This window comes from Trifolium pratense, linkage group LG6 (genome assembly GCF_020283565.1).
Source record: "Trifolium pratense cultivar HEN17-A07 linkage group LG6, ARS_RC_1.1, whole genome shotgun sequence".
Classification (NCBI taxonomy): Eukaryota; Viridiplantae; Streptophyta; class Magnoliopsida; order Fabales; family Fabaceae; genus Trifolium; species Trifolium pratense.
Window position 1 is genome coordinate 11462891 of NC_060064.1, and position 24946 is coordinate 11487836.

At 33.2% G+C, this 24946-nt stretch overlaps 1 protein-coding gene and 1 non-coding gene across 2 annotated transcripts; one reads left to right on the forward strand and one right to left on the reverse strand.

Moving 5' to 3' along the window:
* Positions 1-5702: 5702 nt before the first annotated feature.
* On the reverse strand, positions 5703-7410 carry LOC123890068 (GATA transcription factor 4-like). The gene is made up of 2 exons (XM_045939606.1): positions 7205-7410; positions 5703-6591 (listed from the first exon to the last, which is right to left on the reverse strand). Exons 1-2 carry the CDS (start codon positions 7304-7306, stop codon positions 5869-5871), a joined length of 825 nt encoding a protein of 274 aa, XP_045795562.1. The 5' UTR covers positions 7307-7410; the 3' UTR covers positions 5703-5868.
* Positions 7411-22487: 15077 nt separating this feature from the next.
* On the forward strand, positions 22488-22560 carry TRNAV-UAC. Its single transcript has one exon. It is a non-coding gene; the product is annotated as a tRNA-Val (tRNA).
* The last annotated feature ends 2386 nt before the right edge of the window (positions 22561-24946 follow it).

Genomic DNA, 24946 nt, shown 5'->3' on the forward strand with positions numbered 1-24946 from the left:
AATGACATACATACCCTAACCCTAGGTAGTTCTATAATCTACTAGTATTTTTATTTTACACTCGTTTTCCCTTTTGGTTTATTTTGAGTTCTTCTATCCTAATCCTATGATAAGGTAAAAATGGAAAAATACCTCACCCCACTTAACCTATTGAAGAAATACGGAGTTTGCACATTGTTTTGGAATAACAACAAATACTACTCTCCAAAAATAAAATTTGGATGAAATGGCACAAATTTCTTTTGGTTTACTCAATTGTCTTTGAATTTGAATTCAAGTGTAAGAGTGTAACATTGTTAAATTATTATGGAGAATTTACAACTTACAAGCTTACAAAATTCAATTTAGGACGAGAAATTATTCTCTGCACTTGTGTCTATCTAAGATGTATGTTATGTATAATGATGGTATGGGGCTCTGATCCCCACAATGAATTATTTTCCATAGAAATGTCTACAAATTGTTGTCTCTATACAAAAAAAAAATTAGAGAGTAAATCTAGATATAATTATAAAAGATATAAAATAGAATAAATTGATGTAACTTGTACCATTCTTTTAAGTTTTAACACTATAAAGCCATACAATACAATAATACAAAATATGTCATCATCATATACTATCAACAAAAAAAAAACACAGTCTACGTATTAAATGTTAATTGCAAAGTGGAATCTCTCATCTTATTCATCATAGGCAATGCCTTATATAGGCTTATTAACAACTCAATTGTTTAGACTAGCAAATTGGCCAAGCCAAGCCCAAGCCCAACAGCAGGCCAGGCCAGCCTTGCGCGCGCGCCTGCAACATGCTGCTTGCTGCACAAGCCAAGCCACACAACACTAAGCCTAAACACATAAGCCTATTCCTAACATACCCTCCCTTAAATTGAATCCCCAACAGATACAATTTACTTTACAAAATCATTCAGATCACAAATTCCAAGTCCCTCCCTCAATTTGCAAAAACTGTCAAACTTCAAAGGCTTGGTGAGGATGTCTTCCAATTGTTCTTCTGACCTGCAATGCACCAGCTCAATAACATTGTCCTTAGTGAGATCTCTAAGGAAATGATACCTGACATCAATATGTTTACTTCTACCACGCATAATAGGATTCTTAGAAAGCTTAATGGAAGAACTATTATCACAGTAGATCATAGTGCATTCAGGTTGCTTCACTCTCAAGTAACTCAGAATATTCCTAAGCCATATTCCTTGACAAGCACATGATGCTGCTGATACAAACTCTGCTTCAGTTGTGGAAAGAGTCACTATAGGTTGTTTCTTAGAGGACCAGGAGATGGCACCTGAACCAAGCATAAACACAAACCCACTAGTACTTTTCCTGTCATCTAGATCACCAGCATAGTCTGAATCACTCCAGCCAATGAGCTTCAGATCCTCACTTGAACCAGCTCTGTACAAAATTCCTAATCCCAGTGTTCCTTTTAGATACCTTATGATCCTTTTTACAGCAATCACATGCATCTCAGTAGGCCTGTCCATGAATCTAGCTACCAAACATACAAAATAAGCAATGTCAGGTCTTGAAGCCAGCAAATACATCAAACACCCTACCATTTGCTTATATGTAGTACCATCAGCTATTCTTTCATTTGCATCTTTGACAAGCTTACACCCAGGCACTATTGGATTAGTAACTTTGTTGCAGCTCTCCATTCCAAATCTAACCAAAATCTCAGCAATGTATCTCTGTTGATGCATAAAAATACCATCACTGCTTTGAATTACTTCAACTCCAAGGAAATATCTCATCTTGCCCAAATCTGTCATAGCAAATCTACCTTTCATGGAGCTTTTGAAGTCTTCTATTAGATTGACATCATTTCCAGTGAAAATTAAGTCATCTACATAGAGACTAACAATGAGTATCTCATCCTTCTTTCCATATTTAACAAACAAAGTGTGCTCATAGGGACATTTCACAAATTTTTCAGAACTGAAATAAGCTTCAATCTTACTATACCAAGCTCTAGGGGCTTGCTTCAATCCATACAGAGCCTTTTTCAATTTGTACACCATGTTCTTGCTGCCATTACTATACCCCTCAGGTTGAACCACATATATGTCCTCAGTCAAATCTCCATGCAAAAAAGCACTCTTCACATCTAACTGAAACACATTCCATCTGTTGTTAGCTGCAAGAGCCAGTATAGCTCTGATTGTATCCCATCTAGCCACAGGTGCAAACACCTCATTGTAGTCAATGCCTTGTTTCTGAGTGTAGCCTTTAGCCACCAACCTTGCTTTGTACTTTTCAATCTCACCCTTTTCATTAAATTTTGTTTTAAAGATCCATTTCACACCAATGGCATTGCATCCATCTGGTAACAAAGTGAGCTCCCAGGTGTTGTTTCTTTTGATTGAATCCATCTCAGCATCCATAGCAGCCCTCCAAACATCAAGTTTCATTGCTTCAGCATAAGTGTTGGGATCTTTACCAGTGCTATAGATGGCTAGATTATGAAGTTCTCTTTCTTCTTCTGCATCTCTTCCAGTTACATATATGTCAAGACTCCTTGGTGGTTTTCTGATTCTAGGAAGAAGCTGTGTTACTCCATCACTATTATCTTCACTATCACTGGTGTTATTACTTATAATCATGTCATCATCTTCACTGTTGCCTGCTGCATTTACATCACCTTCATTGACTGGCTCAATTGGAATATCTTCATGAACTGAATCATCTTCTGCATCATCATTGGACCAGTCATCATTATCTGTACTTTGTGTCTGTGATAGCTTGTTCCATTCCCATCCTTTTGACTCTTCAAACACAACATCTCTGCTAGTGATTATTTTCTTGTCAATTGGATCATAGAGTTTATAGGCCTTGGATACATCACTTACTCCCAGCAAAACACATTTCTTGCTTTTGCTGTCAAGCTTCTTTCTCTGACTGTCAGGTATGTGAACATGAGCTAGACAACCAAACACTCTAAAGTGATTTACTGATGGTTTTCTACCACTCCAAGCCTCTTCAGGTGTCATGTCTTTAACACTAAAAGTAGGGCTCCTGTTCATAAGATATGTTGCCCAGTTGACTGCTTCAGGCCAAAATGACTTAGGTACCTTTCTAGCACTGATCATACTTCTTATAATATTCAGAATGGTTCTATTCTTTCTTTCAGACACACCATTTTGCTGTGGTGTGTATGCAGCAGTCAATTGCCTCTTTATCCCTTCATTGCTGCAGAAATCATTGAATTCATTAGAGGTGTATTCTCCTCCTCTATCAGATCTAAGGCATAAGATAGGACAACCAGCTTCTTTTTCTACCAATGCTTTAAAACTTTTGAAAACTTCAAATGCAGCAGATTTCTCTTTTAACATGTAACACCAAGTCTTTCTACTAAGGTCATCTGTGAATGTCATAAAATACCTGCATCCACCATTGGATTGAGGTGATATAGGCCCACAGATGTCAGAGTGAATGAGCTCAAGCTTCACACTAGCTCTCCAATTGGCTTGTTTAGGGATGATATCTCTGTGTTGCTTACCAGTCAAGCAATCACTACAATTCTCATCAGAGTCTTCTAGCTCAGGTAGACCTCTCACCATTTGCTTCTTAGACAAGGTATTGAGCCCTTTAAAACTCAAGTGGCCATATCTATCATGCCATAGCTGGGTGCTTTCTTGCTTGGCAGTTTGCAGACACATAGGCATTATGACAGGTGCAGAGATCACATACATTCTATTCTTAGACATGTGTGAAGTGAACAATAAGCCTCTATCATCATGATACACCTTACATTCATCATTCTTAAACACCACTGAAACTTGTTTTTGCTGTATCTGACCAATACTCAGAAGATTGGTCTTCAAACCAGGCACATAATATACATTGCTAATCACATGAACAATGTTATTAATGCTGAGTTTGATGTTGCCTTTCCCTTTCACAGGCATCTTTGAATCATCCCCCAACTTCACAGAGTCACTATAACTATCATCAAAATTAAACAGCCATTCTTTGTGTCCTATCATATGATTACTACAACCAGAATCTAGAAACCAATTTTCAGATTTTCCAATTGTATCAGAGAATTGCTGTTCAGTTTTAGCCATAAGCAATAATTCTTCATTACCATCATAAAATTCAGCATAGTTGGCATTACCTTCCCAATCTGGACATTCAGATTGATAGTGACCTAGCTTGTGACAGTTGTAGCATTCAACCATCTCTTTGCTTTGTCTACCTCTTCCTCGACCTCTATTGGAATTTCTTCCTCTCCCTCTACCAGATCCAGATCCTCTTCCTTGTGAAACTTTCAAAGCTTGTTCTTCTGTGTTCACTTGTGATTTTGCTGAAGGTTTCTTCATCCTTCCCTCATGCACAATTAGACTACTCTGCAATTCATCAATTGACATTGTAGTTACATCATTGGATTCCACAATTGAACACACCACATAATCAAACTTTGTCACCATGGATCTCAGGATCTTTTCAACAATTGCAACTTCTTGCAATCTTTCACCTTGTGCAGACATTCTATTTGCAATAGCTAGGGTTCTTGAAAAGTAATCTTCCACAGATTCTCCTTCCTTCATTTCAAGAACCTCAAACTCTCTCTTCAGAGCTTGCAGCTGAGCTCTCTTTACCTTTGTAGAACCTTGATACTTTCTTCTCATCGCATCCCAAATACTTTTGGAGGAATTACGATCAAGAATCGTATCAAGAATGGAACGATCGATCGATTGAAACAAGTAATTCTTCACCTTCAAATCCTTCAGCTTGCTAGCATTAGCAGCTTGAATTTCTTCAGCTGTGGCGTTTGCAGGTGCTACCGTGACTCCATCTTCAATTGAGGACCAAAGTTCTTTGGAACGAATGAGATTCTCCATTAGCATTGACCAATGGTCATAATGTCCATCAAACTTTGGAACACGAGACTGTGAGTGTTTGGATTCATCCATTAATGGATCAAGGAAGAAGCTTGAAGATGAAGAAGAAGCTCGCGCGAAAAAAAAAACGGTTATAACGGTTTTCTTGAGAAAACTGCAGTTTTCTCTCTTTTCTCAGGTTTGAGATCTTTTAGGCTCTAGATACCACTTGTTAATTGCAAAGTGGAATCTCTCATCTTATTCATCATAGGCAATGCCTTATATAGGCTTATTTACAACTCAATTGTTTAGACTAGCAAATTGGCCAAGCCAAGCCCAAGCCCAACAGCAGGCCAGGCCAGCCTTGCGCGCGCGCCTGCAACATGCTGCTTGCTGCACAAGCCAAGCCACACAACACTAAGCCTAAACACATAAGCCTATTCCTAACATTAAAACTATTTTGGGGATTGATATTTGTCATTAAATTGTATGTATGTAAAAATTCAAAATATTTTTCTTTAATGAACATAGTTTAGATTATTTGTTTGTCCCCATTATTTAAAGTTTTTGGATCTTCCACCTATGATTACACACAAAGATACCTATATTATGACAATTCTCAATCAAATAAAAAAGATACAACTCTAATTTGAATTCCAGCATTGAGAATGTAACACCGTTAAAATTCTTAAAGAGAATTTCAAAGTCGAATTTAGTCTAGCTCGAGAAAATGTTCTCGAACAAGATGCAAAAGTTAGTTATACTAATTACTTATGCACTCAATTCATGTCAAAATTTTCAATCAAAAGAGAAGAAATGCATAAGGTAGGTAATTTGAAGAGGAGGAAGTGACAAAATGAAACAAGATATTAATCATAATAAAATTAAATTAACTAACTAATCATAGCACTAATTAATGACTCGCCTAAACACTATCCATGTTTCCAAATAGTCAATTTCACCTAAAATTTAAACTATGATTTACATAAATAAATGTATAAAACACTAAACTAAACCACTAAACTACTCACTAGGATTAGAAGATTCAACATTCATCCTCATTTCCATAACTTTCTTATGTGAATTTGAATGCAAATAGCTCACAAAAGTAGGACTCTTAGCAGGCCTATATTCAGGCAATAATCTTCCAGATTTGTACCTAACACCACAAGCATTGCATAATGTTTTTGGGCCTAATGGGCCTGCCCTCCATTGTGGTGTTTTTTGTGATAAACAATGTGTACACCTCCTTGTTGGAATTGAATTTGAACCATTGTTGTTGTTGTTAACATCATTATTATTCTCCTCAAAACCCTCAAAATCAAACTTTTCCTTTTTCACAATTTCTTGTTCAATTACTTCACAATCATCTTTTGTTACATCTTTAGGTACAATGAGTTCACTATCAGCTAACCAATAGGTTTGTTTGAGAAGAGGTGGGTCAGAACAAAGTGATTCATTTTGTGGGTTTAAGGTGTTTGATAAAATGCTTAATGGGTTTTTTGGTCTTCTTGGTGCTGAAAGTCTCTTTCTTTTGCTTCTTGCTTTTCCTGGTACTGTGAAATTTTGCATTGGTGACTCATTTTGTTCTTGTTGATTTGGTTTCTTTGTTGTGTTTGAAGGTTTTGAGGTAATGATTGTGTTTGTTGTGTTTTGAACATTTGAAGGTAACAAGACACAACTTTGTGGGCTTGAAAAACAATCTTCAACAAACACTGAAAGCCATTCCATTTCAACATTCACTTCCTACATAAAAAGTTTTTTTGGTCAAAGAGTGTAAAATTTAGTCAAAACAATAAAGCAAACTACATGTATGTTTGGCTTCATGGTGAAAGATACTTGATTTTAGCAAAAGCTATTTTGGAGCTTTTGGTCAAACTAAGACCCGTTTGAATTAACTTATTTTTGAACTTATGGCAAACAGCTTATACAATTAAATAAGTTTTAATGTATTATCATAAGTTTTTTAAAGTAGTTTATGAAAAAACAACTTAAAAATACAATTTTTATCAGTGAAAACTTATGAATTAACATAATTTTTTTTTATGCATAAGCTATTTTCATAAGCTAAAAAATAAACTAAATCTAAACAGACCCTAATTGTGAATCTAAACATAGTTCAAGGAAGAAATACATTATACAAACATTTCAATAAATTAAGAAGCTTAGAAAATGGAAACATAACATTAAAGCTATAAACTTTGTAAAGATATAGTTAGTAAAAAACAACATAAAATCACTTTTTTCAAACAAAAACTCATATGTTAGAACTAGGAAGGACTTATGAGAAGTTAACTTAGCTAGAATAGTAACAAAAGTAAAGAAACAGAAACAAATAAGAAAAGGGTGAAACACTAACCATGTTTTGAGCAGAAAAAAGGTCATCAAGGCTATTTGAAGGGTTAAGAATCTTTTCTTGCTTGCACTCATCAGAAACTGATACATTTTGGCAAACATCCATTAGAGTGTGTAAATTTGAAGACACAAAGAGAGGGGAAAATGGTAGGGAGAAAGAGAAAAAGAAAAAGAAAGGGAAAATTGGTGCTCTAAGTTACAACTCAATCCTTGTCTAAGTTCACCTTTTATTATGGTCCTTGGTTTTTTGTCGGCAGATTATTAAATATAAAGGTAAAAAAGAAAAAGAATGAAATTCAAATTATCAAACAGTGATAAAAGCAAACATCACTGTCCCATGCAGACATAGACCAATCACTTTCTCTCATGTTACATTAATTACCTTTTGTTTACTACCCCCAAAAATGTTTACCGTAATTAACCCATTATCCTTTGAAATTTCAAAATTTGTTAAATACCTTTCAGAAATTTGGAAATAAGTAAATACTCTCCGAGATTATAAAACGTCAATCAAATTGCACTTGCTTTGTTTGCTCTGTCTATTTTGAGTCTTCAAAAGCACATTGTTTGAACTTTCAACCTCCTTGCAACTAGGTGAATAACAAGGAACTAAAACAACAAAATTATCATCACCAGAATCATCCTCATCGTCATTATCATTGCTTTCAAAATCATAACCAAGAGGTTCTAACTACCCAATAGACCAATCTGAGTCATCAGATTCATAACCAAACAAGAAACACCAATCACCAACAACATACGCTTTATCAATTCTTGTCTCATCGCTCTTTTCCTCATCAAAATAGACGGGGTAAACGGAGCAGAGAGTAATTTGATTGACGTTTTACAATTTTCAGGGGAGTATTTGCATTTCATGGGAGTATTTGACAAATTTTAAAATTTCGGGGGGGGGGGGGTGGGTGGGGTGAGGGGGTATTTGGCATTTTATTCCATTTTTATACTCCTCCGTCCTATGATGAATGAGTAAGTTGACTATTATGCACTATCTATTACTATGTTATATTGTTTTGACCATATTTTTCTACTAATAAGTAAAAATAAATATTAACATATAAGATGTTAGATTCGTCTCGATGTATATTTTCAAAATATCATTTTTTTATTTATAATTTTTATTATTATATAATTAAAGATATTAATCGTCAAAGTTATACATTGACGTACATAAAAGAGTCAACCGACTCACTCATTGTGGGATGAAGAGAGTAAGAAATACTCTCTATGTCAATTAATAAAAAAAAACTCTCAAAGTCTCTCGAATTTAGATTCTCTAAATTCAAAAATCTTACATTCACTTGCATTTTAGTGTAAAAATGCTAGGAGAGAGATAGCATGTTAGGTGGTGGTAATGACAAATTTAACCTTAAAAAAATAAACTAAATGTATATGAATGTAGGATTTTTGAATTTGGAGAATCCAAATCCACCGTCTCTTTTTATAGTATTTATTGATATTTTTCACGTATATAAAAAAAATTGATAGTATAATTAATACAGTATATATTTTTTGTGTATTAAAATTATTAAATCATCATTTGTGAAAAGATGTATATTTATAGTCGACTTTTCATATTTAAATATAAGGTAGTCTGATTAAATAGAGTTATGTTTATAAGAAACACTAACCATATACTTTATACTCTCTCCGTCTTTTTTATAGAAAATTTATTGATCTAATAGTAAAAAACACATTTATGCATAATTCAAGATTGTTAATTCAAGACAAAATAGTACTACTACAACTACAATTTTGTTTTATTCAATTAATTATTTTCATGTGGTTAATGAAGTTAAGTTTATGACGAGTCATTCAAAAGAACTTAAGTATGAATCCGAGCCACGACAATTTTAATTAGTCAAATTTTACATATTTTTCGACCTAAATTTAAATTATCAAGTCACTCTCTTATGAATCAAAGGGTTGAGACAACAACAAAAAAATGACATGGACTATTTTGATTACACAAATTTTGGCACGGGGCACTATTTATACCGTTTCCAATTTTATTATTCTTTTTTTTAAAACTTTTCTCAAGTGTGTGTTCTATCATAAGTTATAAAGATGGTATGGTGGTAATTGGGATGGATACGTTAAGGATTAGAGTAATAAGAAATTCATGAGTTTGATTGTCATCCATAACAAAAACATTAACAATACTAATTATTAACACCAACATTGTGTTTGGCTATTCCCAAAATCAATTCTAGGATGAGTAATATCAATTCTGGTTGAAGCCACAATTCCTAGCTTCTATGGTGGGGAGAATCAATTCTACATTTATGACATACAAACTCATCTATTATTTACTTAACTGTCCTCTTTAATCAATTCTGCATTATTGTATCCAAACATAAATCAATTCTATCAAACTCAATTCTGTCAAAATCAATTCTCTCAAACTCAATTCTGTCAAAATCAATTATGTCCACCGCAGAACCAAACACATACTAAATATCTAAAATAAAGTGTGTGTTCTGTCATCTTAAGTCTCATATCCAAACTCAATGATATACAATATAAAGATAATGTCTAAAATCGTTTGTCCAAATATCACAATTGTTTTTCACTAGCATATTTTGCTATTTCTATATAATTCTATTTAATGTAGAAATTTTCCCTTAGTTTTGAGGGTAAAATTGAGATATTGGTTGTTAGAGTGTGAATAAGTAAGTACTAGTAGTTTGGCAGAGAGGAGAGTAAGTAGTAAGGTCCCTCCATCCCTTCTTCACGCTTTCACTTTTGCTTTGAAAACTTCTCAAAAAAGATGCATTGGGAGAGTCCAATAAGCCAGAGCACAGTCTGGTTCTTTCTGGCAGTGTTTGCAGTTACAGATTCATTAAAAATGATTTAGCATTCAGATTCAGATTCTTCTGAAATCTTTTTAACTTTTGGCTAACTGTAGACTGTGGTCCTAATTAAATTATGGGTACAATGCAATACTCCTAAATATAAATGTTGATTTTCTTTCTCTCTTTTTTTTTTTTTTTACATGATTTTCTCTCTTTTTTATTTCTTAGATTAAGAAAAATGAGAGAAAACATGAAGGAAAATTGGAGATGATTCAAATTCGTTATATTGATAGGTGGAAATATGTATGTAAGATGCATAACTATGTTGGTTTTAAGTTTAACAAAAGATTAATTAAATTTAAGTAGCATTACTTGACTGTTGAAAATGGATCAGGTGTAGTCGATTTTTCGGTACAGTTGTTTTATAGATGTTCGAATACGATCAGAAGGCTTAAACAAATGCAATTAACAAATGCAGTTTTTAAATCATGATCATCCGATGTTGATTGGACGGCTATAAATGGCGCGAATGCACAACTGCACCAAAAAGTCGACTGCATAGAATCAGAGTCCGTAATATTTAACTAAACCTTGATGGTCAATGTGCTGTTCCAATTTGATCAAACACGATTATGATTTGCTTTCATCTTTGTTATATTTGAATTTTTTAGATTTTTTATCCAATGTGCACTAGATTAATCCTTAAATAGTAGTGAAATATATACCTTAGTTAAATATTTGACCACCTAAAAAACCTAATTAATCTTCCAACAGCTTTTGAAACAATTCGACGATCGCGAGAAAATTTATATGATTGGCGAAAGGCACAAAAACGCGTTACAACCACAACACGAACATAAACAACTCCAGTACCGCTATTATGGAACAGCCCCCCCAGTGGGATGCGTTAAATGTAATGTTGATGCAGCATGTTACACCGAACAAAATATCTTGTGTGTAGGAGCATGCCTACGTGATGAGCAAGGTAGATTTGTTAAGGCCTTTGCCAAAAGGTTTGAATTGAAGGAAGACCAAATCATATCTTTTGTGTAGGAAGCTGAAGCTCTTGGCATTTTAGAATCCTTGAATTGGCTGAATAGTTTGAACATCCACAATGTGCAACCAGAGAATGATTGTTTGCAAGCTGTGCAATCACTTAATAACAAGTGTCATGATAGTACAAAATATATATTGTTAGAAATAATATAAAATCATGTGACTCTATCCTAACAGCTTAAGCTTTTGGGATAATCGATTATCTGACATGGTATCAGAGCCTCTATGACTAAGTGGTCTAGAGTTCGATCCATGCTCCCCTCACTTTCTAATTAAAAAGTGGAATTTAAGCATATGGTAGGTGGACCTATGCATTATCCACGCTTCAAGCCCAAGTAGGCTCTTGCGTGAAGGGGCGTGTTAGAAATAATATAAAACCATTGATGTGACTCTATCCTAACAGCTTAAGCTTTTGGGATAATCAGTTATCTGACAAATATTTGGTATTGGTAGTCTACTTTTATTAAATGGTAAATGTAAGGTAGTTATGGTAGACAAGCCAATCGAGTAGCTTATGACTTAGTTCAGGCAACTCGTTTTAATGCTAGTCACCAATTTTTTTTATTATTGTTCACCTTGTATTGAAACTACAATTATGAATGAAATGCATGAAGTTTGTTGCCGTAAAAAAAACCTAATTAATCTTAACAGACTATGTAGTATGTAAAGATTGAACTTTTGATAACTTATTTAAAATATCTGAGTTCTTTAACACTCCAACCAAACCAATCATATCTTGATGAACTGTTGTTGTTACCAAAAGAAATGCATATCATACATATAGAGCTGCACGTTTTTAGTAGTGTTACATAAACTTATAGATGATTAAAATTGTCTTCGGAAGTACATAAAATAGTTCAAGAATTTTCATATTTTACATTTTTAAACTTTTTTTACCAGTACGATCATGTTAACCCTCCCCACCCCCTCCCCCACCTTCAATATTTTGTCAAAAAAATAATCAACCTTCAATATGAATATATGATTTATGATTGTTGCTTGACAAGCAAATACTTAAAAACCAAACGATAATCCACCACCAAATAATATATATATATATATATATATATATGTGGCTTCTAGGGTGAGGGCTCAATTAAGTCCCTCACCGGTGAGGCATTAAAATAATACCATTAGATCAAATTAATGGTTTAGATTTGATAGAAATTAAAATAGGCATGTTCACAGTACACAACCCTAACTCTATCTCTTCCATTCACAGAATTTGCAGAAAGTTGTTTTCTCTGTAGCATACAGCCACCGATCAAAATTGTCTCCATGTGTTTGGCAAACTTCTTAGAAATCAACAACCCCTGTTTAATTATTTTAAAAGAAAATCGTAATTATTAAAAAAAGAAGCAAAAAACATGTTTCTTCTTGCAACGTTTTCATTGTTGCACCAAAGGTGCAGTACCCAGATTCAAAGTTCAAATACAGTTCAGAAAAATTAATAGGAGAAAAATACAGTGATTCTTGTTTCCATGTTCTTGTTATTGATTTTGTTAATAAGGTTTTAAATGATAAATTTCAAAGACCATTACTGATTATCCTTTGCACTTAAAGTTAGTTTTTAAAATTTTATCAAAAAATCTAAACTGCCAATTGAGTCAAACTTTATAAAGCAACTAGCAGGACACCCGTGCGTCCGCACGGGAGTCGCGGCGTTGCCGCTCCTCACTTGATAAGATGAAAGGATATAATATTTGGTAAAAAAAATAGAAAAAGAACAATGGTAAAACCATCACAAAAAAATTTTAGGTCTCCGTATTAATTTAGGAATATAAATATAGATAATGTAGAAATTATGAAGAAAAAAAATAGGCTACCTTATTAATATATTAGTAAAAACATAGGTGTTGAAAAATCACAAAAAAAAACTTATGTCCATGTATTAATATATGAGTATAAATATAGTCCCGTAAAAATTATTAAAAAATAGACAATCATATTAAAATGTTAGTGAAAATATAGGATAGGTCTCGCCACAGTCATCAAAATAATTAGGTCATCGTATTAAATATGAGTATAACCAGAAAAATTGTAAAAAAAATAGACAACTTAATTTTTATTTTATTTTTGTTTCAAACAACTTAATTAATATATAATTAAAAGTACAAGTCCCGTAGAAACCACACAAACAAAAAAGTTTCCATATTAATATATGAGTTTAAATATAGGTCCCGCAGATGTTATAAAAGAATGGGCAAACTTATTAATATGAGTAAAATACATAGGTCCCCATGTACCAAATAAAAACACATAGGTCCCCAGAAATCACACAAAAGATTAGGATCTCGTATTAATATATAATTATAAATATAGGTCTAAAAAAAATAGTAAAAAATTGAAAACTTCACTTGATAACATAAAATAGTAATTTATTGGGAAGTAGATTAAAAGATTAAAAAAATAGAAAGATATAATATTTGGTAAAAAAATAGAAAAAGAACAATGGTAAAACTATCACAAAAAAACCTTATGTCTCCGTATTAATATTTGAATATAAATGATAATGTAGAAATTATGGAAAAATAGGTTACCTTATTAATATATTAGTAAAAACACAGGCCTTGTAAAAACCACCAAAAATTAGGTCTCTGTATTAAATATATGAGTATAAATATATCATTTTAAAATTATTAAAAATAGGTAACCTTGTTAATATGTTAGTGAAAATATAGGTCTCACAAAAATCATCAAAATAATTAGGTCACCGTATTAAATATGAGTATAACCCGTAAAATGGTAAAACAAAATAGGCAACTTAATTAATATATAAATAAAAGTATAAGCCCCGTATAAATCACAAAAAAAAAAGTTTCCATATTAATATATGAGTATTTTATAGGTTCCGTATATGTTATAAAAGAACGGACAAACGTATTAATCGTATTAATATGAGTAAAAAACATAGGTCCCGCATAAACCACATAGAAGACCAGGTTATCGTATATTAATATATGAGTATAAATTTAAGTTCACAAAAAATAGTTAAAAACAGTAAATTTTATTAATAAGAGTAAAAACATAGGCCCTGCGTACGTGTATGATATAAACTGTTGTTGTTTTGTTTGGCACACCTTGTGTCAATCAGGACTCATTATTAATAATAAAATTCATTTTAGTTTGTTCAAAAAAAAAATACAGGCACCGCAGAAATCACACAAAAGATTATATCCTTCTGTTAATGCATGAGTATAAATATTTGTCAAGAATGAGCAACCTTATTAATATATTAATAAAAAAAAAATATGGCTCGTAAAAATGAACAAAATAATGAGGTCCTTGTATTAATATTTGATCTAGTATAACCCGTAAAATTATAAAAAAATAAACAACTTTATTAATATATGATTAAAATTATAAGTCTCGTACAAATAAAAAAAAAAGGTTATCTTATTAATTGATGAGTATAAATATATATAGTCCTACATAAATTATTAAAGAACATGAAATCTTATTAATAAGAGGAAAAACATATGCCACTTTTTGCTTTTTCATAGCCGCCCCACAACAACAACATAGTAAACCCTACTTTTTGCTTTTTATTCTTGTTCATCTTTCAATGAGGGGTGATTTTGGATCAATTTTTATCTAAAATCACCCCTTTTTGATTGTTTTATATTTTTTTTTATTTAAATAAGTGATTTTTCACACATTCTTATGTTTCATTTGAGTTTTCTTTTGTTGTTCTTGTCTAATGTTGTTTTAATCCCGTCTTAGTGCAGAGTTTTTTTGTCTTGAGTTCGCGTCTTGGTACGGTGCCGGTTTAATTCCGTTGTAGTACAATGTTTGTTTTGTTCAGATTTGCAGATTTGCTCCGATTCAGATTCAGTGCAGATTCACACGTACTCTACTTACTTGAATAAATGAATATTGTTTGTTGCTAGTCTAAAAAAAAAGAAAAACATAGGTCCCGTAGAATTCACACGAAAGATTATGTCCCCATACTAATATATGACTATAACTTGTAAAATTATATAAAAAAAAATAAACAACTTTACTAATATATGAGTAAAAATATAAGACCCGTAGATATATCCAAAAAAATTAGGTTCCCGTATTAATTTGAATATAACCCGTAAAATTATTTAAAAAAAATAGGCAACATAATATTTTAGTCCTTTTTTTTTTCTCCAATAATTTTCTTCCGCATAGAAAAATCTCATAAGAATGAAAGTCATATCTTTCTTATTATATCTTTCTTGTGTGATTTGTTTATGGTTTTGTTTCTCCGACTCTTTGTAAACTTTTGTAGTCTACCTCGGTACGTCTTGTGTTGGGGAGGTTTTCTATGTTAATATATCTCATTTTGGTTTGTTAAAAAAAATATTAGTCCTTATATCAAAAACAAAAAATCTTTAAAAAAAAACTTCTAAAAAATGTCATTTATTTTTCAACTATTTTCAACTTTGTATTTAATTTTTATTGTTTTTTTTTTAAACTAAATGTATCATTCACGCGCAACTGTAGAGAATAATCCTCTTGAGGTAACTGACAATTTTTATTATTTTTGTCTCACCATTTTTTTACGGGAGTTTTTCAGTTTTTCTCCCACCATATTCTTGTATTAAATTAATTAAATTTATTGAGTTGACCTACAAATTGAAAATTAACTTAATTAAATATTGGATTGAAGTCCATAAATCAAGTTGAGTGAATCTAAAATAACGAAACATAAACAATAAATGATAAAATTACACTAAAGAAAGGGTTGAACTCAAATAAAATATCATAAATAAATGGAAACAACACCATGTACCTCTATATTGTAAAAAAAAAAAAACCATACATTTGTTGTCTTATTTGGTATAATGCACTTATGACGTTGAAATAAAGAATTTCATTGAATCTCTCCTTTTATTTGTACATGAATTTTACTCTCTTATTATAAAAAAGAAAAAATAAATAAACACTTCCTCTTTCTTCTTTTAACTTAACTCATGTTGATTATATGTTGGTTCCAAAAATATAACAAATTAATTCATATGGCTTAGTGGTAAATCTAATAAGAATTGTAAGTAAAAGGTTAAGGGTTCGATTCCTACTAAGAATTTTTTAGCATTTTTCTACTAACGTTTTTTAATAAAGACATAAAATAACCCTGAATTGATTATGTGTCAAAAAATGAAAAAGGGGCAAATTAGGAATTTCATAGGTACTTTCTTTTCTTATATAGTAGATTTAATTTGTAACAGCTTGGTCAATGTAAAGACATTAAATTCCAACTTTACACCATTAATATAATTTTTGCTTCACACCAAAAAAGATAATTTTAGTAATTACTGTATTACTAATATTTAGTGGTGTCTGGAGAGATAAAGGAACGGTTAAAGAAAGTGCAGGAGAGGAAGAGAGAATGTGATCTTAGGGAGAGTGAGAAATTAATTGGGTGTGGTAATGAATTATTACATCAAGTAAGCCTATTCAATCTAATGGTTAAAATAAGTGGTATACCGGTGAGGGACTTAATAGATCCCTCATCCTAGAATCCACCATATATATATAGGGGTTTTCTAACTTAGACCCTAGTTAGGTCTAAGTTAGCAAGGTGCACCTTTTCAATTGGACCAAAATACCCATTCTTTTTAATTAATTAACCAAAATACCCATTAATAGACGCGGATTCAGTGTCGCGCGCGTACCGAAGGACCATGGTTACAGACCGTTGATTCCCATCAGACAGCCAAGATCTGATCTCATCAAGACTGTCTGATCAATCCGACAGCCCAGATCATCCTGATCCATCAGATTTCAGCGCGTGAGCCACACTGGATTACACCCTGGAGAGAGAAAAATTTGCTTTTTAAAAGTAGGACACGTGTCACACAATGGTTGGCTGGACGTGATTTTTGTTCATTTAATACTTTGAACTCAATTATTTCGTTGTAAATTAATTTTTTATTTTTTTATTTTTATACCAAAATTCATAATTTTTTTTTGTCTACAAATAGAGACTTGGTTCGTTTGATTTGGACACCGAAAAAAAAATGCAATTTTTCACTACCTTAATCTCATTTTTTGTCTACTAAATACGTTACTTGTGTGTTGTAATTTAACACGCACCACTCAACCAACTCACTGAAACCATTATACCAGGAAAATAGTACATAATATTCTGGAACTTTTGGTATATTTTATGAAATTTTTGGAGACCTGAAACTATTTTTAGTTAATTAAATGAGATAAAACGGTAATTAAAAACTAATGTTTGCTTCTGAAACCATTTTACTGGTAGAATGGTTGCACATAGTTGTATTCTGAAACCATTTTACTGGTAGAATGGTTTCAATGAGTAATTTATTAATTGTGTTTGCTTCTGAAACCATTTATCTGGTACAATGGTTTCAGAGAGTTGTAATCTGAAACCATTTTGCTGGTAGAATGGTTTCAGTAAGTTGATTATTAGTTATTTGCTTCTGAAACCATTTAGCTTGTAGAATGGTTGCACATAGTTGTATTCTGAAACCATTTTACTGGCAGAATGGTTTCAGTGAGTAATTTATTAATTGTGTTTGCTTCTGAAACCATTTATCTGGTACAATGGTTTCAGAGAGTTGTAATCTGAAACCATTTTCCTGGTAGAATGGTTTCAGTGAGTTGATGTAAGGTAGTGAAAAATGAGATTAAGGTAGTGAAAAATTGGGTTTTTTTTTCTGTGTCCAAATCAAACGAACCAAGTCTCTATTTGTAGAGAAAAAAAAATTATGAATTTTCGTATAAAAAAAAAATAAAAAATTAATTTACAACGAAATAATTGAGTTCAAAGTATTAAATGGAAAAAAATCACGCCCAGCCAATCAGACAGTGACACGTGTCCTGCTTTTAAAAAGTAGATTCTTCTCTCTCCAGGGTGTAATCCAGTGTGGTGCACGCGCTGGAATCTGATGGATTCGGATGATCTGGGCTGTCTGATTGATCAGACAGTCTTGATGAGATCAGATCTTGGCCGTATGATGGAAATCAACGGCCTGTAACCATGGTCCTGCGGTACGCGCGCGACACTGGATCCCTGTCTATTGATGGTAATTTGGTTAATTAATTAAAAAGAATGGGTATTTTGGTCAAACTGAAAAGGTGCACTTTGCTAATTTAGACCCAACTGGGTCTAAGTTAGCAGCCCCATATATATATATATATATATATATGTGTGTTCTGGTGAAAAACAAGGGGGTTTGTGTTATTGATCAAATGGTGTGATTACCCTCAGTTCAATCCCAACAACCCTGGGAGTTTTATCAGTCAGAATTCGTCCCTTTACAAATGAAAGTGAGGAGCTATTTATAGAGCTTCTAGTCTTCTTCTCCAAGCAAGGGCTCCTAAAAATCCGATCTTCAGCGCCTTTTCCGGTGGTGCAGCGTGAAAGTAGGAATAAAACCTTGGTCTCCAAGCCATGGCAGTTTCAAGGAGTTGGTTTCTTCATTCCCAAGTTAATCGCTAAGGCAGAGAAGGATGAAGATATTTTGTTATCGTACGTAAATCCATCTTATGGGCGGTATCCTTCATTGTCTACCTCGCCCAGGCCTTATATCGCCAAATGGACACCTAGAGTTTAATTGTTTTGGGCCTGTTTCCTTTCTCATATTAATTGGGCTAGTTTGGTTTTGCCTTTAAGCCCATTGCCCAGTCCACAGCCCCCCAAGCATGAGAGCCGTAGGAATGAAATGCTTAAGTACAATTCGAATTTCCCTCCATAATTCTTGGCGCGAAGTTACATCCTCTCCCACTCCCTGGCGCACGTTCCTCTGTTCGTGTATAATCCTCCTCAACCGTCTCCCCACTAGCTATTGCCACGATGAGATTTCTTTGTCTATAAATGAAGCGTTCAATGCCCCGATTAACTCATTCCTTGTTGTTCGCTAACCTTTTAGACTTCTCTTCCACATTATGTCTCCCAAAAATCCTCCTTTTGAATGCGGTCAGTCTCCCGCCTCTCCGGTTATCAAGCGGCTCCGTCGCATGCTGACCATCAATACTGAAGACTTGATGGAAGATTTTGGCGAATTTTCTGAATTCGTCAAGGAGCTTAACGACTACTGCTGGAGGTTGACCAAAGAAGAGAAACGCTTTCTCGATAGTGTGCTTCGTCTGGAGAAGGAACTGAAGGATAGTGCATCCTTTGTGATCGCTGTGGAAAATGTGAAGGAGTGCCACGCCGAAGTCACTGAAGCTGTTGACAGCCAGATAGAGATTACGAAGGAGACTATGGGTGTGCAAGAGGAGATCTTGGGGATATGCTTCAATGAGGAGCGCAGAGTGGATGATCGTTTGGCGATGCTGAATAAGGAGATGAAGCCGCTGGTGAAGAGGAAAAGGGCTCTTCAAGGCGAGATTAGGGATGACATTGCTAAGTTGATTTCCCGGCGCCATTCTTTGGTGGACCTTCTGGACAAACAAAGCGAACTAAGGGAGGATCTGAAGCCTATTGACGAGAATATGGTGAAGGCGAAGAGGGTGAAACGGGCATTGGAGGAAATGCACCGTATCGCCGTTGCCGATGCTGGTGAATTGGGGGGTTCTACCATGCCCTGAAGCCTTTTGTTTGCTCATCTTTCCGTTTTGTGTTTTTCTTTCTAGTATTTGTAATTTGCTTTCGGATTTTGGGATCTTTGTTATTTTGCTTCTGTTTTCTTTGCTTCCGTTGTATTTCCTTTGTATGAATTTGAATATTTAAGCAATTTCCTTTCTTTCTCATTAGTTCTTTCGGCTTCGATGGCCGCAATCTGAGTTTGTAAGCGCCGAATCTCTACGACGGCGGCTTGCAGGGTGTTAACGTTAGAGTTGTCGTGGTTTTCGTGTTCTCCAGCCATGTGAAGATGTTTGATTTTTCGTCTAGTTGCTGTGATAGGCTGGGATCAAATGATTTTACCGCAGCCCCACGGTGGGCGCCAAAATGTTCTGGTGAAAAACAAGGGGGTTTGTGTTATTGATCAAATGGTGTGATTACCCTCAGTTCAATCCCAACAACCCTGGGAGTTTTATCAGTCAGAATTCGTCCCTTTACAAATGAAAGTGAGGAGCTATTTATAGAGCTTCTAGTCTTCTTCTCCAAGCAAGGGCTCCTAAAAATCCGATCTTCAGCGCCTTTTCCGGTGGTGCAGCGTGAAAGTAGGAATAAAACCTTGGTCTCCAAGCCATGGCAGTTTCAAGGAGTTGGTTTCTTCATTCCCAAGTTAATCGCTAAGGCAGAGAAGGATGAAGATATTTTGTTATCGTACGTAAATCCATCTTATGGGCGGTATCCTTCATTGTCTACCTCGCCCAGGCCTTATATCGCCAAATGGACACCTAGAGTTTAATTGTTTTGGGCCTGTTTCCTTTCTCATATTAATTGGGCTAGTTTGGTTTTGCCTTTAAGCCCATTGCCCAGTCCAATGTGCATGATGAATCTTATGGTGGGTCTGAAGTTGGATGAGTATTTAATGAAAATGAATGATATGGAAAGATGTAGTTCAAATATACTGTATATAGTAGAGTAGTAGTAATAAGGTGCCGCAAAACAATTTTTCCTTCCACTTTTTTTTTAATCGTTATTATTTTTCTCTTTCTCCTTCTTTTTATCTTTTTATCGGTAATAGAGAGGTTTATGATCAATTTAGCTTTGAACCAGTGTTTTAAAAATTGGGCCGGTCATTGAACCGACGAGGGCACTGGGTCACTGGTCGAACCACTGGGTCACTGGTCGAATCGCATGACAAACCGGATTAAACCGATGGAATAAACCGGTCTATATGATAAGACTATATAGTTATTAAACCGCTTGAATCGGATAATTTTGCAGTTAAAAAAGTATAAAAAATATGAAAATTTGAAAATTTCATAAAAAGAATGCCATAAATTCTATAAAACAAGGACATAGACCACTAATAATAATAAATAAATTTTTATATAAAGAATGTCATATACAAATAAATTATGTTTATAGATTTTAAAAAAATAAATAATAATTGTATATCTTACCAAAAAAAAAAATTGTATGTCAAATATACTTGATTTTTTTTATCTGGTTAAAAAAAAAAGTAGTCTTTTTATAATACTTTGAGCTATTAATTTACCTAGTTTTGTTAACCCAAAAGCCCAAATAAAAGTTATAACCCTAAAATTGAAATTTCATTACTCCAATTACACAACCAACTTGCACAGCCGCTCTATATTCTCTCTTCCTCCATGTTAGGCTTTTTTCTTCCTTTTTTGTCTCTTTTCTTTGATTCTTTTCTCCTCACTATTTAGCCAGATCTTTGTTCTTTCTTTTCTTTCTTCTTCTTCTCTCTCTCTTTCTTTCTTTCTTTCTTTCTTTCATCTCACGGATTGTTTTTTTTTCTTTCAAACATGCCTAATATTGATTTTGTTAGCCAAGTTTAAACATTTTCGGTGATTGATCTATGAATTTTAGTTCATGGGATGAAATTGTTACTTTTTTCTTGGAATATTCAAATGGGTTAATAATTTTGAGCAAACATTTGTTTCTTTTATATTGTTATTATTTTGGGAATGGATTCTCTCAAGTGTAATTTACATCCGTTTTGTACGTGTTGTTTAATGTAACAAAAAATAAATAAAGCCTAAAAAAAAGAAAGAAAAAAAAAAAGCGTAAAAAAAAAAAGTAAAAAATATTTAAAAAAATCTGCTGCAAATAAACCGGCCGGTTCAAAAAACCGCTGGTTCGCCGGTTTTTCCGGTTCATTCCGGTTTCCACCGGTTCATTAGCATGTCTGGTCCAACAATCAGACCAGACCGGTTTACCTCCTATTCAACCGGTTCGACCGGCCGGTCCGGTCCGGTTTTTAAAACACTGCTTTGAACCACCCTCCTAATTGTTTTTTCTTTATTTCATGTTAGTTAAATAAGCGTGACTTTCACATATATTTAGTGTTTTTTTTTGTGTTTTTTTATTTTATTTTTTATTTTTATGATTTCGGCGTCCGTCTTAACGTGACATTTTTAAAAAAATTTCTCGTCATGCGGTTGATTTCTCGTCTTAGTGCAATTTATTTTGTTTTTATGTCTTGGTGCGATGTTCATTTGTTTTAGGTTGAATGATTAAATTCGATCTAATGCAAATCCAATCAATGATTTTGGCATCATCAACGCTACAGATCCGAAGACATGAATATTCCATACACTTCAATATAGTCAAATATATAGGTTTATGCAATTTTCTGTTTTATGCTATTAACCATTGATGTTGTGAGTTTGTTTGCAGATTCATCATTTTTATTTTTAACAATTTGGAATTTGTATTGTATCAATGTACTCTATCAATTTGAATGAACGAATATCGTTTATTTAGTAAAAAAATAGTAGAATACTAATAACATGAATTTCATCAAAAAATTATTTACTAATATGAACGATATAAAACTATAAATAATTCTGTTTTTTCTGTATGTTTCTTTCTTTAATGTAATTATCTTTGAGATGGTTGCTGTGGTGTAGTGGTTATCACGTCAGTCTTACACACTGAAGGTCTCCAATTCGATCCTGGGCAGCAACATTATTATTTTATTTTTTTTTTTTTACATTTTCTTGTCTTTGCTTACATTTAAAAGTTTAGAAGCTCTCTCTAAAAATATTTTTCTCTTCTTTCTCTCTAAAGCAACCACTGACCACCACCAACACCTCTACCCTGCTCCGCCGTAAAATTCAAATATGGCCGCTCAGGCCCGGCCTCTATAGGGGTGCAGGGTGAGCGACGGCATCGGGCCTCCAAATTTTGGAGGCCTCAAATCAAAATTTTGAACTCCTATAATAATAATTATATATTGTTAGTATTTATAAAATATCAGATGTAATCAATAGATTAATTTTGAGGTCTATAATAATAGTTATATATTACCAATGTTCATAAAATATCATAGGTTTAGTAAAATAATATCCTAATCAAGTAAAAATAATAATAATTACACATTTTTTGATTAGAAATTTTCTCATCTCCTAAACGATTTTTCTTCATATGCATGAACCATGAAATCGAATTCATAAGAGGACCAAATTTTTTATCACTTGGATCAATTCATTGTTGGTGTTTCTTATGTTACTTATAATTTAAATAGAGGATGATTCTTTTTAATTCTTTTACATTTTTTATTAAGGTCCATTTTTAATATTCAAATCAGGTCTCCAAATAGTAGGGGTCGGCCCTGTGGCCGCTAAAGATGTAGATCCTGCTCTTGGTGGTGCAATAGTGTCCATCGACATCGCGACACCACCCTCTTGACAAAGACATTGTTGGTTTCATTGTTGTGTTCTCCTCAAACTCAGTGTTTGCTTTTCGTCCCAGTAAGTTATGCGAATTTTGGTTTTCGTCCTTGTAATTTGCCAAGTCAGCACCCTCTAAACCATGTCAGCGTTTTTGTGTGACATGACCACATTAAAGACTAAAATCAAAGTAATTTAAAATTACAGGGACAAAATGAGATGATTTTTATTTACATGGACTAAAACTCAAATTTGTTAACTTTCCATAACCAAAAACACATTTTAGCTAGTACCATAATTTTACTACAATCAATTTTTTTTCCTTATAGAATGAAATTTCAAATTTTAGAGAGATAAAAGTTAAATAAAGTTTAACATAAATCAGAACCAAAGTTTTTTTTTTTTGTTTTTTTTTGAACAAGCCAAAATAAAAAAACAAAAAAAAAAAACTTTGGTTCTGATTTATGTTAAACTTTATTTAACTTTTATCTCTCTAAAATTTGAAATTATATGCAAAAATAAACTACTTTTGATTTTTGTGAAAAGTAAATCATTTGACATAAAATGACCATACAACTTCTATTTTTTTGAACAAACCATACAAAACTTATATAAAACACATTTTTTTAATCATCTTCTATTAAACACTTAATAACAAATCATTAATAAATATACTTTACACAAAAAAAAAAACTAAAAATAATAATTTCAGGAAGGAATAAAAACTTTAGTAAATAGGAAAAAAAAACAAAAGATAAGGGAAAAAAAAGTATAGTTAGAGATCAAAAGTTCAAAACAAACCTTGTTTAACAATTCTTAGGGCCTCATTTCTATGATCTTGCACTTAGGTAATGGGCCTTTAGACTTTAGAGTCTCTTGGATCTCACCCAAAAGTTTTTTCCATGAACGTTGCAAAATACAATAATACCCTTTCTTATTTTAACATTCATTATGATGCATGCAATGCAAAACCATGTCATGGTCACAAGACAAGTAGAGGTCCCACTAACATAGCTAGCTTCAGATTCAAATTGGTTTGAACAAGTTACCACTCAAGTTACCGCCAAGTACTTTCACTCAAGTTATTACCGCCAAGCCAACTACTACTTTGAAAATGATGATGCATGTGTTCACACTTCGTACTACAATTATAGGCACAGTGTGCTTTGACTTAGTATGTACTACTCCGTCCCAAAATATATGCAAAAGGAGGTCAACAAAAGTGAATGTATTTGGACTAAATTTTAAACCAAATACATCAACTTTCATTGACCAATTTTTGCTTATATTTTGGGACGGAGGGAGTACTACTTTGGAAAACATCAAAATATATTATGGTGGAAAATCACGGTTAATTAATCACAAACTACATTAGAGCTTCTAAATTTTATAGTAGGAAAGCTTCAAACTCACTATAGCGATTGTCCGTTGTTAAACTAAACACGCACTTGGCAGCCCTAAGCTCATGTCTATAATTGTCTTGCTTGCGATGTTACATGGGAATCTTTATATTGAATTAATATATAAATGTTCACGAAGTTTGTGACCAAAAGTTTGGGGGTTTAACCGAGTAAAACGAGTGACGTAGTTTTATCCTCTTTTCCTTTGTTCTTGTGAGATGAAAATTGGTTCCCCTTCTTTTTCGTAGTGGTTACCCATGTTCTATCCCACCTTGTATTGAA

Excerpts from the sequence above, each read along its gene's own strand:
- LOC123890068 (XM_045939606.1), bottom strand. The coding sequence starts at position 7,306 with ATGGATGTTTGCCAAAATGTATCAGTTTCTGATGAGTGCAAGCAAGAA. Across the intron at positions 6,592-7,204 it reads TTTTTTCTGCTCAAAACATG|GAAGTGAATGTTGAAATGGA; the intron begins GTTAGTGTTTCA and ends CTTTTTATGTAG.